This window comes from Psittacula echo (genome assembly GCF_963264785.1).
Source record: "Psittacula echo genome assembly, chromosome: 17".
Classification (NCBI taxonomy): Eukaryota; Metazoa; Chordata; class Aves; order Psittaciformes; family Psittacidae; genus Psittacula; species Psittacula echo.
The window spans coordinates 5,727,282-5,739,984 of record NC_137753.1 but is presented as its reverse complement, the minus strand read 5'-3'; the positions used below and the strand labels follow the sequence as shown (position 1 = coordinate 5,739,984).

The 12,703-nt window shown below is 50.0% G+C and overlaps 1 protein-coding gene across 1 annotated transcript in view; it reads left to right on the top strand.

Moving 5' to 3' along the window:
* The window catches only part of ACAP3 (ArfGAP with coiled-coil, ankyrin repeat and PH domains 3), a gene marked incomplete at both ends in the record, with an annotated part of 75,607 nt that extends 65,384 nt beyond the window's left edge, over positions 1 to 10,223 (top strand). Inside the window, 4 exons of the mRNA XM_080631345.1 lie at positions 74 to 183; positions 534 to 644; positions 749 to 810; positions 10,117 to 10,223. Coding sequence (XP_080487471.1) covers positions 74 to 183; positions 534 to 644; positions 749 to 810; positions 10,117 to 10,223 — 390 coding nt within the window. The remainder of the gene's footprint in view (positions 1 to 73; positions 184 to 533; positions 645 to 748; positions 811 to 10,116) is intronic.
* Between the last annotated feature and the right edge of the window lie 2,480 nt (positions 10,224 to 12,703).

Here is a 12,703-nt window from a genome sequence, read left to right as displayed (position 1 = left end):
GGCTGAATTAAGTTAGGAATCATCTCAGTACTGCTGGCTGAATTAAGTTAGGAATCCCCCTTTCTCTTGCCAGGGCTCCTTGATAGCCTGTGAATTCCTGCTGCAGAATGGAGCAGATGTTAACCAAAGAGATACCCGAGGCCGAGCTCCCTTGCATCATGCCACGTACCTGGGGCACACTGGGTAAGTTCTTTGCAACTTGCTGTGATGTGCTCCATCACCCTTGGATTGAGGTACAGCCTTAACCCTGGGAGCCATGGGGTGAGGTGGGCAGGGGAGCTGGGGTTTGGTGAATTGGTTATTGCAAAACATGCCCTTTTGGTTATCTTTAAGGATGCTTGTCCCCATATTGATGGATGGGGGTAATTGGGCCCCTGTACACCCATTCCTTTATGCCAGTGCAGCATGTCCTGATTTAACCAATACAAGTGAAGCTGTATCTGCCTAGAGAAGGACAGTGCCCTCTGCCTACATCAGTGTGGGGTGGGGGAGCTGGAATTGTGCTCTGATGCTCTTTTCTTTCCCTTCTACAGTCAGGTCTGCTTGTTCCTCAAGCGAGGAGCAAATCAGCATGCGGTGGATGCCGATGGGCAAGACCCACTCAGCATTGCAGTCCAAGCAGCCAATGCAGACATAGTCACCTTGTAAGTGCAGCCAGGACTTGGCAGTGCATGTGCAGAGGAACACTGCCTGTAAATGGCCATGGGGAGGAATAACCAAACCCCTCTCCCTTATGCTTTCTCTCTAGGCTGCGTCTGGCTCGGATGAATGAGGAAATGCGAGAGGCAGAGGGGCCCTTTGGACAACCAGGTCAATATCCCAGCAACAGCCCTACTGAGCTGCAGTACAGGAAGTGTATACAGGAGTTCATCAGCCTTAATATAGATGAGTGTTAGTGACAACTCCCCCACCTCCCCTTCGCTGTCTTGAAGTTGGGCTGAACTTGTAGAAGCCCTGAGAAGCCCCATCCTTGGTATCTTGGTGTTTCTTGCAGATTGGTCTGTTTTTGATGCCTGCACTTATAGGTTGAGATGCACGCAGGAAGGCAAAGGGATCTTTCCTGTTAGCGTTAAGTTCTCATGCTTGACTACTGGATGGTTGATTGTTGCATAGGAGACTCCTAGGGCATAACCACAGACCATGGCACATGGACTTGAGTGTGTGGGAAGTATGGGAGGTGAGTTTAGCATTTAAAATGAAGACAAGAAAAGGAAACCCTCTGTCACCAGGAGGAACCCACCAACGATACAGTCAGACCTCTCTCTGCTTCAGCGTGGTTTCCATGCACTGAGTTCTCATCTGAACAGTCTGGGAGGGATTCTGACGTGGAGCCCTCTGGCCTGGCAGTGTGACCAGCAGCCTGCTCACCCATGGGACTGCTGCAGCAGCTTGCAAAGCTAAAGATGACCTCGAAGTCAGGACCAGGCTGTTTTGAGGGGCAGAGAGAGATTTGCTCCAGAAGGCACAACGGAAGGGGTAGGATTGAGAGCGATGGCTCCTCACCTCGATTGCTCTCAGGACTATACCAGCCACGCTCCCCTTGTTTTGCCAGTGGTGGTTAGCTGGTCAAAGCCATAGCTCACCTGCTTCCAGGGCCAAGGTGCAACCTGCATATAGTGTTATGGAAGCAGCAGTGCTAATCTGTTGAGGCTGGGAGAAGCTTGTCGCTGGCGATGGGCTTTCTGTCAGGGAAGAGAAGCCACATCCAACTCCCACTGCCTGAACGAGTGGCTGCACGATGCAATTGGACTTCGGTTCAGTTTGTTTCCTGCTCCCTTCAGATTTCTGACTTAGCATCTCTGTGAAGGAGACTTCTACTTGCATGTATCCATCCCTCTGTGCTCTCCCCCCGCATGCTGAAGCGTGTGAGATGGGCATCTCAGCAGCTGGCCCAGGGGCTTTTGACTTCCCCAGTTCCAATGCCCGGCAGAATCTTCTTCTTTTTGTTTCTTTCCTTGGATTATTCTTTGCTGGAATGGGGGAATGTGGTTTGACTTGGAGCACTTTGTTGGTGTGTTTATGGTCTGTGTGATGGGATCATGCTACAGTGGCTCCGCAGAGATGCTGCAGCCATGGAGTGCTGGCTCTGAGCACATGTACCACTGGCAGGTACCCTCTGGCTGGATTTTGGGTGCCAGGCTGAGGTGTGCCCCTGTCAGAGCCTCTGGGAATGCCCTCAGCTGCAGCTGACATCAGTTTTTCAGGGCTCATGGCTGTCACTCCACAACTGGTATTTACCTGCTTGGGTTCCCAGGCTACCGGCTCTGGGCTTGGGCCATTGTGCCTTATGGATAGTGCTGGGATCTTGAGGGGATCAAGATCTAGCAAGGAACGCAGGAATACCAGGCAGAGTTCCCATCCTCCTGCATTCCATCAGCAGTGGTGCACAATCAGAGTATTTTTCACCCAATACATGTCTGAGTCCTTTATATTGTTTTATTCTGGCTGCTGGTGTGCTGCTCCCCTTATAAACCTCCACAGCTCTGTTCTATTGACATCATGTGTCCTCAGATACCGAAGCAGCAGAGATCCAGCTCCTCACTCAAGATACTGCCCTCAGACTGAACCAACAGCACCAGTGTCCGTGCTCACATCTAGAAGTGGAACAATAAACTCCACTTTAGTCTCTGGTAGGATGTTCTCTCAGTTCAAGGGAGAATCCCTGCTTCCTTAGGAAGGTGCTGTCCCAAGCTCTGCTGCAGCCAGAGCACAGTTTTCCATCTGTGCGGGCTGCGTTTTGAAATCCATCTTTTTCTTGTCGCTTTCTCCTGCTTATTCCCTTTGGGATGCACGGTGCTGAGCACCAGGTTCTGAGCTCAGTCCCAGCTGTGAATCTGAAATGCTCCTGGTGACTGGGCTGGAGCTGCTGCAGGTCATGGCAGTGCAAAAGCTGCCCCAGGGCCTTTGTGCTTCCATAAATAACAATCAATCTGCTTCCATCCATCCTGGAAAACAAAACCGAATGAGCTTGGCCCCATCGGCCTTTTCATCATTGGCTTCTCATGGCATTTTCTCCTTCAGCCCACTCTTTCTATCCTGGGGTTCCTTTCTGATCTGAAACTGTCCCGTAGCCTCTGACTAGGCAATGCTCCCTCTGAACTCTGGAGTAGAAGCTGTGGGATGTGCCCTTAGTTGGCAGAGGGCAGATCCCTTGGTGATATTCACATTCTGTTCAGCTGTGACACCCTCAGGAGGGACTCAGGATGGGTGCTTGTGGAATGGAGCAGTGTGCATAAAGTGCAGTTCAGCTTCAGAGGAATGCAGGATGCAGAAATCCTTGGTTCAGAGGAGCAGGGACCATGTCCTCATTGTAGCTCTCACAAGTGACTCTGGAATCCTGTCACCGTCCCTGGCAGTGTTCAAGGGCAGGTTGGACACAGGGGCTTGGAGCAAGCTGCTCCAGTGGAAGGTGTCCCTGCCCGTGGCAGGGGTTGGAACTGGATGAGCTTAAGTTCCCTTCCAACACAAACCATTCCATGATCTCTGAGTGAAGAGGGCTGGCCCCAGGCATACAGCTGTGGGATACCAGATGCAGGCAGATGTGCACTGTGCATAGCTGTTGCTGCAGCGCTGCTACGTGGTCTCCTGCAGTTTGTGTTTAATACACCCTGGGTTAAATCTTTCTTCCTGATACCCATGTGAGGTACAGCTGGCATTTCTTGTGCAGCATTACAGAGGTTACCACTTTGTGTTCTCCTGGAGCTTCATCTCTTGGTCCTTTGCATTGGGCTTTGTCTTCTTTCTGGTCCAATTCACCCTGAATTCAAATGATGATGCCTTCACTTGTCATTGCCCCATTGACACCCCTCCCTTACCAGTGGAGCCCACTTTGCGGCTGGTGCTGGTGTTGCTCTCAGTCTAGATGGGATCAGGAGCAAGTCTGTCACGTTACAGATCATCACTGCTGTGAAACACCCTGCAGTGCTCACTGCTCTGTGCAGAGCTCAGATGGTGCTGGATGCTGTTGTCCAGCAGGTTGGGATGTGGTGCTGAGCCTGCAGCAATACAGCAAAGCCCTGAAGCATGGGCCTGCCTTCAGCAGGACTGTGCTATGCTTAGGTTGAGGTCTTGCAGATCACCCTGCAGCATCCACATCAGCACTTGGTGCTCAGTACAGGAACCAGCATCCAGCCAAGAGCCCACTGTGCTCCCTGGGTTAGGGATTCTGTGTCATGAATTCTCTTTGAGAACCCCATCCCAGCCCCAACTGAGGCTTTGCCAATGCTGATGTCCCCTCAAGCTGTGCCCTTTCCTGGGGCACTGAATCAGAGCTGGCATCTTTCAGGGTACTTCAGTGAGCTCACAAGTGAAATGGATGTTTCATCACTGCCATGATCCTGCTGTGCTCCTGAATCCGACCCCGGTCATTGCCCAGCAATGGCTGGATTCCCATGTGCAGCATCTTCAACCACCCCCATTGGTTTTCCAGCCTTTTAGGAGTTAGAAACCACTGATCCTTGCTGTGAACCAGTGAGAACTGGAGCCGTGGCTTCCCCTTTGGGTCATTTGATTTCACAGCAGCGGGGGCTCGGGAACAAGACAAAGGTCCTGTCCATTTGGGTCCACTGAAGCTCTGCCTCACTGCTGAAGTACACGAAGTCAAAGCCGATGTAAATACTGATGCAGAAAGCAGTGTCTTGCAAGACAATTCCTCTATTTAACTTGTATTGGTACTTTATTTAGACTCAATGTATAAAGCAACTTTGTGCACTTTTCCTACATACAGTATTGGGGGGGGGGAATGTTCTTTTTGTTATGGGTTTTGTGCTGTCTTTTTTAAGCAGTGAACTTGTTTGTTGAGTGTTTAATTTATTCTCGCTGTGCCCAGAGGATTAGTGCAATTTCCTTCAATACAGTTGGTCTGTATTTAATGGCAGGAGTTTTTTTGTAGTCTTCTTAGGGAACACCCTTCAAAACCTCCCTTTCCCCCCTCACACACACAATTCCCTCCCTTTCCTTCCCCCCTTTCCTCTCCTCTTCCCGTTCCACGCATCAGAACTGCCTCCAGTTCAACACACGATCACCGTCACCCAGCCTGCAGTTCCTAAAGCAAACAGGTTCTCCAGGAAGCGGCACTTCTCCATGTTCTCTGTGTTCCTTTGGTGGGGTGCATGCGTCCGTGTGTGTGCGCGTGGGGGTTTGGAGGGGAGAGCGGGGACGTTGTCCAGAGAGTTTCTTTTCAAGCAAAGGAAAAGGCCAAGCGGGCTCCAAGGAAGGTGGGGCTCAAACACCTTCCTTTGTGCCTTCAGCTACAGCTGGGTTCGTGTTGGGCAACCTCGTTGGAGGTATTGAGAGCCAAACCCCCTCTCTGTGCATTCTTCCTGTGTTATCCATCCAGCGTGGTTGCAACCACAGTGAACAGGAGGAGAGCTGCCTTTGTCTCGAAAGCAACATGCCAGGCATTGCCCAAACGCAAATGGACCCAAACCATCGCCTCAGCCATGCCGCTTCGGTCACCTTTTGAGTTTTGGGGATCAGGCTGAACAGTTCCATCCCTGCCCCAGCTTTTGTTTGACTCGACCCAAACCCTGTACAACCAAGTGCCTGAACAAGGCAGTCTAGGGTTGGATCTTTGGGGTCTGCCGCATGTCTCTGGTTCCAAATGGGATGAGTTCAGGTTGCTGGGAAGTGGAGATGATGCCACATTCTGTCTCCACACGTCACCCAGGGAAGCCTCAGGTTATGTTCATGCTGTTGCCTCTGAGATGGTCTCTGCAATGAGGAATTGCTTTGAGCAGTCCAGAGGGAAAACAGGGAATTGGCAGAATTTGTCGTTAAAGAGAGATTTGAGGAGCTGAGGCTGTGCTCAGCGTGAAAGAGATGAGGAAACATCTCAGCCCAGCCAAAATGGCTGTTATTTATGCAAGAGGAAAAGCAGGACCTCCTAAAGGAATGCACTGATTTACTTATTGTCCAGTGGCCACAATGCAGCCAAGTGTCCTGTGCTGAGCTGCTGGTGGTGCTGTGCTGCTCGACTGTCCCTGAACCCACTTCTCACTGCCCGAGCATTCTTGCTTTCAACCAAAGACAAAAGAGGCTGAAGGGATTAAACCGCGCTGTTAAAGCATTGGGTAGCTGATGCCAAGTGTCTGTGTGAGTGCTCGTGCGTGTGGTGCTGTTCCATGGAGAAGGGGCTGAGCAGGAGAGTGGGAGCTCTGAAGAAACAAGGTTTTCCTTTGAGATTCCAGGGTATCGAGTGCTGTTTCCATAGGAATGGGATTCACATCAATCTGCCGGCTCCTCCTCAGCCTTGTGGGGAGCTGGGGCTGGGGTTACTGTAAACCCAGTGCTGTCCCAGTGGGAAGACAGAGCCTCTGAATGGTTATGGGAGGGAATGAGGGACAGAGGTGGGAATGAGAGTTTCCAAGGCATGAGGAGGACCACGTGTGTTTGCAGAGGCTGAAGCAGGAGCATTTGCTCCACAAACACACCTCGGCCAGCCCTTAGCACCAACGTACAGCGAGGGCTGTGTAGGAGCAGGTGGAGTTTGTGCATCCCTGTGCTCCCCTCAGTGATGGGTTGCCTTTGGGTGTCAGCGCATCCATAGACCTCAATTGACTTGAATCCATTGTGTCCCTCTATAACAGCACATGGATGTTAGCATGGATTCTCAGGGCTCAGATGACTTGAATCCATTGTGTCCCTCTATAACAGCACATGGATGTTAGCATGGATTCTCAGGGCTCAGATGACTTGAATCCATTGTGTCCCTCTATAACAGCACATGGATGTTAGCATGGATTCTCAGGGCTCAGATGACTTGAATCCATTGTGTCCCTCTAACAGCAGATGGATGTTAGCGTGGATTCCCAGGCTCAGATGACTTGAATCCATTGTGTCCCTCTAACAGTGCGTGGATTCCCAGGGCTCAGTTGACTTGAATCCATTGTGTCCCTCTAACAGCACATGGACGTTAGATGGATCCCAGGGTGAGGAATCCACACTGTGAGACCTGTGGCTTCTGAATCACAGTACAGTGAGTCTTTCTTCCCATAGGATTACATAGGTGAGAGCCTTTGGGATGAGAAAGCCTCCTCCTGGCCATGAATCCTAACCCTTCCTATGGAAACAGCACAGAGAGGAAGAAGTTCTCTCTTTAGGCAGTGGAAGCTGCCCCACGTGGTTGTTGCACACTGGCTGCTGGGCTGTAAATACGCTGTAACCTATTAACCCCCTTCACTTGCCTGCTTTCAGTACGACTTTGTACCACGTTTTTTAATCCCCCTTTCCCTGCACAGCCTATGCTGACTGTAACTACGGAACCCGATCTTCTCTATGTTATTATCTTTGTACTATTTTAAACCTGTTGCTGTGGTGTCTGCCTTTTTTCCCCCTTCCCTGCTCTTCTCTTGTCTCTTGAAACACTCTTAATAAAAAGCTAGAGAAACTCCTTCCCTCCTCCTTCTTTGGCTTCATTTATTCGTGTAGGGTTTCTTGCCTTGCTGCCTGTATTAACTGGATCTGGAAACCCAGCTCTTTTTAACCTGTTTTCCTTCTCTGCTTGAGTTTCAGGGCAGTGAATAGACCGGAATGGCACATAATGCTCTGCATTTAACTTTGAGGTTCTGTGATGCTCTTTTGTGACGCTGTGATTTCAGGATGCTTTGGGAGAAGGCTGGGGTAGAGGTGAGAGGCTTAGCTCAGCCTCCCCTGCCCCAACCCACCCATTCCTGTTTCTTCAGAGCACCTGCATCAGTCAATGCTTGGTATGTGATGAGCAATCCTGTAACAGGAGACCTTGCACTACACGGAATCTTCTGCACATGGACCACCCTTCCCCACATATCTTGGTGCAATCCTTCCCCTTGGTTTCTCTCACACTGTGTGTCTATGGCAGAGAAATAAAAGAAGAAGAAAAGCCTGGCCTGGCCTCATGATTTCTGTCATACTTGGCATGGAAAACAAATGTAGAAAACCAGGATTGTGGAATAACCCCTGTTTTCCCTTGGAGGGACAAACACATCCCAGTTAATGCATCCAGGTAGGCTCGGGAACTCAGTGAAGGAGTTAAAAGAGGAAGGATCCATGGATATCAGGAGTATTGCAGTCATTTAAGGCATTAATAGGAGAGCTGTGTGGTCTTATAGTGCATTTATAAGCACAGAGCTTGGGGGCCACGTGGTTTGCTCCTCACCCTGCTGCTGCCTCCCACTTCACCCCTGTTTCCTGTCTAAAGCAGAGTGTGGTGTCCCCAAACCTCACAAGGAAAAACACATTGGAGACTGAAATGGGATTGCAGACACCCAGATCCCCAAAAGACTCTCTTTAGTTAATGAGGATTAAATGCTCAGCTGTCTTCCACAATCTGGGACTGATGCTTTACTATAGCAGTAGGATTCTTGTAATTGGAGTTAAATCTCAGTGTTAGCAGAGTAAATACTGTGTCAGTACACAGGAGCATTGGTAAGCTCACTGAACAAGGACATAGTCATGATTTTACCAACATCACCTGGCAGGAGGCAATAGGAATTCTGGGTCCCACTGCCTAAGGTACCACTTGGACACCAAAGAGAAGCAGTGGCTGTTCCTGGGTCTCTCCATCAGCCCATTCAGTGCTTGCTTACCTGCTGCTGCTGGGTGAGCTTAAAGACTCGAGACTCATCCTAAAGAAACCCTGGAGAGCTGAGTCTTGTCCTCACAGCAGTTACCTGTTTGCTATGTGCAGAGGTGTATGTGAGTGGGCTGGGGCTTTGTCTCTCCTAGAAAAGGAGGAGACTTTATATAGGGAAGCAGGTGGGAATGCTGGGAAGCTGCGTGATGCACCCAGAGAAGGAAAGGCAGAGTGGGAGGTGGGATGGGACAGTGGTTGTTCAGGTCTCACTGTAGCATCAGGATGTGTTTGTAGGCACAGGACAGCACTGGTGGGGCAGTGGGGACAGGCTCAGTCCCACTGTTAAGGAGAGGCTCAAGTGACTGTGATCAGGAGCTCACAGGTAGGTCAAGGTGGGCTTGTGGCAGGCACAAAATCTGACCTTGCCTGAGCACTGTTGGACCTGAAACAGCAGCTCCTGATCAAAGCCTGCCAGTCGATGAGGGTCGTGCCATGAGCCTTTGCCACGCACATGTGGGTAGTGCTGAGGGCTGGTTACTCTCAAGGTCTTTAGGCTGGACACATAACAGACTGCAAAGAGACAATTCTCTCATCCCAGTGTGCTCACCCACGAGCTGGGGTGGAAGAGGGCACCACGGTCACACTGGATCCTGCTCAAGTTGGCTTTGTGGAACCAAGTTTGTGTATTACCCTCAGCACTGCACCAACATGGACAATGATGTGCCTGGGAGCTCTGCAGCTCTGGATCTATCCTCCAGTGACTCTCCAGGACTTGTCTTCTGTCAAACAAGGTGCACAGCTCTGTGTGAAAGACTAAAGGTGGCTGTCAGTGAATACCTGCGATCTTTCCACTTATCTTCTCCCCTGTGGCTACATGGGTTCATCACCAGGTAAAAATGAGCTCAGTGGCTTAGTCCATGGCAAAAACTGCCCTAGAATGTCAAGCAGCAAACACAGAGCAGAGATGTCACTAATGGGATGCGGGTGCCCAATTATCTCTAGAATTGCAGCATAAACCTGAAACCATCCCTGCACCAAGGGAGATCCTATCAAGAACCTCTGCTGGGACATCTGAACTCTTTGCCTTCACTTGTGGTTTGGACAGGCCTTGAGTCACCCGGCACCGAGAGCTGTTATTAGCTGATAGTGCCCCTCAACAGGTTGTTGTTTCGTTCCGGTACAGATGCACTGATGCTGTACCTGCCACAACAAGCTCTGGGTAGTCCGGCTGCTGGAAGAGAAGCTAGACAAGGAGTAAATGCTCTTATCTCTGTTCCTGGCTGAGCACTGGCTCCAGCAAACTGGTTGCATAAAGCACAAGGAGCGACCTTTGCCTTCCAGAGCACTCAGCTCTCTCTTTCCAGTCTCTCTGCTGTCTCTTGGGCTCTGGAAAAGAAGAACCATGGTTATTAAAAGGGAGGAATTATCCTCAATCTGATTGTGAAGGCAGAGGCCTGGGAGCAGTTTGCATAGTTCAAGCTCATGGATAATCCTGTTGTTGTTAGCAGATGGAAAAGCAAAGCAGAAATAAGGGGATTAATGCCTCTTCCTGTGTATCTTTGCAGGAGATGCCACGTACCTGGACATCTTCTGGGAGTTCTCTTACATGGCTTCAAACAACCCTGAGAAGCTCAAAAGGAGGAGCCTGCACTTCAGCCACTCCTGCAGATAGCCCCATCCATCCATCCATCCATCCATCCATCCATCCATCCATCATCCATCCATCATCCATCCATCATCCATCCATCATCCATCCATCCATCCATCCATCCATCCATCCATCCATCCATCCATCATCCATCCATCATCCATCCATCATCCATCCATCATCCATCCATCCATCCATCCGTCATCCATCCATCCATCCATCCATCCATCCATCATCCATCCATCCATCAATCCATCATCCATCCATCCATCCATCCATCAATCCATCATCCATCCATCCATCATCCATCCATCCATCCATCCATCAATCCATCATCCATCCATCCATCATCCATCCATCCATCATCCATCCATCCATCCATCCAGACTGTAGGATTAGGTCCCAGCCTTGCAGTACCTGGTTTAAAATGAGTTAAGGTGATCTTTGAGCTCTCTATGCCCTTTCTGCATTGCTGTTCCTGGGAAAACCTCCCCATCCCAGTGGAGGCAGACACTGGCATTCGTGGTACTCCAGCAACATCATGAACCATTGACCATAAATCATTTATCCCCTCTAAATGAAGCACAGCTCCTGAGCATTGACTGCAGAGGAGACCAGGTCTGAAGTGCTCTGAAACTGAGAAGTGAATGTCCCACACTTGGTTTCCTGCTCTGTGGCTGTGTCACTGGAGCTGGACACTATCCCAGCCAGCACCAGGCACTGGGGTGTCACCAGCTTCCCATAGTGGCTACAGGATGCAATTCCCTGCTGCAGGATGCTCTCCTCATGCCATCATCCCATCCCCTTGGAGGAGAGAGGCCACAGAGGACACAGCTGAGCTCTAGTGGGGTCCCAGACCTCCACAAACCCCTTTGGCAAAGCACTTCACTGTGTCACTCCCCTCTTAGGATAGCTCCACACTGAGTGCTTGGAGCCGCTTCATTTATCATGGCCCAGGAAATCCAATACTGATTCCATGGACACTTCCCAAGCAATATGAGACCAGAACCTTTCTTTCCCTCCCCATCTCCTGCTGGCTGTGCCTCTGCTGGGAGAGTTGTACTCTTCCCTAAGGCACAGCTTTCAGTATTATTGTTGTCATTTTTTGTATTGTATGTACCAAAACTAATAAGAGGTTGTGTGTGGACTATACAGGTATAGGCACCATGACATAATAAAGTGCATTGTCAGAATGATCTATATAAATTAAGACATGTAATATATCCTATGGCAGAAGGAATGTATTGTTTTGAAGAGGTGGGAGTGAAAAGCTCCCACACAAACAGTGTCTATGAACGGAGAATAAAGACAGGGATTGTGAAATACCCATTTCTCACCTCTTTGGGAGCTGGGATGCCTCTGCAGAGGGGTAGGGCAGAGAGGGGGTTTTAGGTGGCAAAGCAAGGGTGGATTCCCACACTGGTGACACGGTTCTGGAGCTCTCCATGTGCAGGTGATGTTTCAGTCGTTCTGGTTCTAGATGATCACAAGCCAGTGAAGCACTTTAATAGGAGAAGGTTTAAACATGAAATTTATCTGGCACAGGTTGATGGCTTGACAAGAGGAAGGAAATGAACTTTCCCCCAAAGAGATATGAGTCGAACTCTCCTGGTGGCCTTTATCTGATTCAGACACTCTCTAGTGTCATTAATGCTATTAACGGAACACTCCAGCAACGGGGCACCTCAATGGATATCTCAATCCTTCTGACAACGTGTTTCTCCTGAGAGATGAACTCCAAACCCCTCCCTACCAGAACAGCTCCATAGGCAGTCACAGACACGGACCCAGAGTGATGCTCCGAGGTGAGCATGGAGCCTCACAGAGGGATGTGCACACAGTGAAGGCTTTGGGCTCGTTTTTTCCCTTGCACTGTGGAGGAAATCTGCTTCACACCAGCTTGTGCCACCTTTAGTAGAAGGAAATAATGGTTTCTAAGCATAAGTAAGAAGTGACCAGTCTGAAAGTAGCTTGGAGCAACCTTCTCTTAGGGTGTGGGCTCGTTTTTGGCTTAGCAGCTGCCTCTGTATCACAGAACATCCCCGAGGCCCGCTGGAGTTGAGAAATCAGCTCTACACATCCTTCACTGGGGTCATACCTTAGTGCTTGTGGTATCATTCCTGCAATACTGACCCATTTGGAGCTCCTTCCATCTGAGCTGTGCATTGCCAGTCTGGATCACAAACTGCGGCACAAATGGGAGTCACGGCCTGAATCACCCAGCAATGCCATGGAAAGGTGTAAATCCAGAGCGCCAGCACCCTGCTCCAGCTGCTGTTCCCTGATGGAAAGCTGCTGTAGTAGCTGCCACTCTCCCAGATGAAAGCAAAGCAGTGGGAAATGGACTCACCCACTGCAATGAAGCCCATGTGTTCCTGTTCACTGTCACTTGGCTGGTGGCTTACAGCCCCTTTCCTCTGGGTTTGCTCCATGTCTCTGGAGATTCTCCTTGTGAATGAAAACAGAAATAATTAAGCAAATGAAGCAAAAAAGTGAGACTTTAA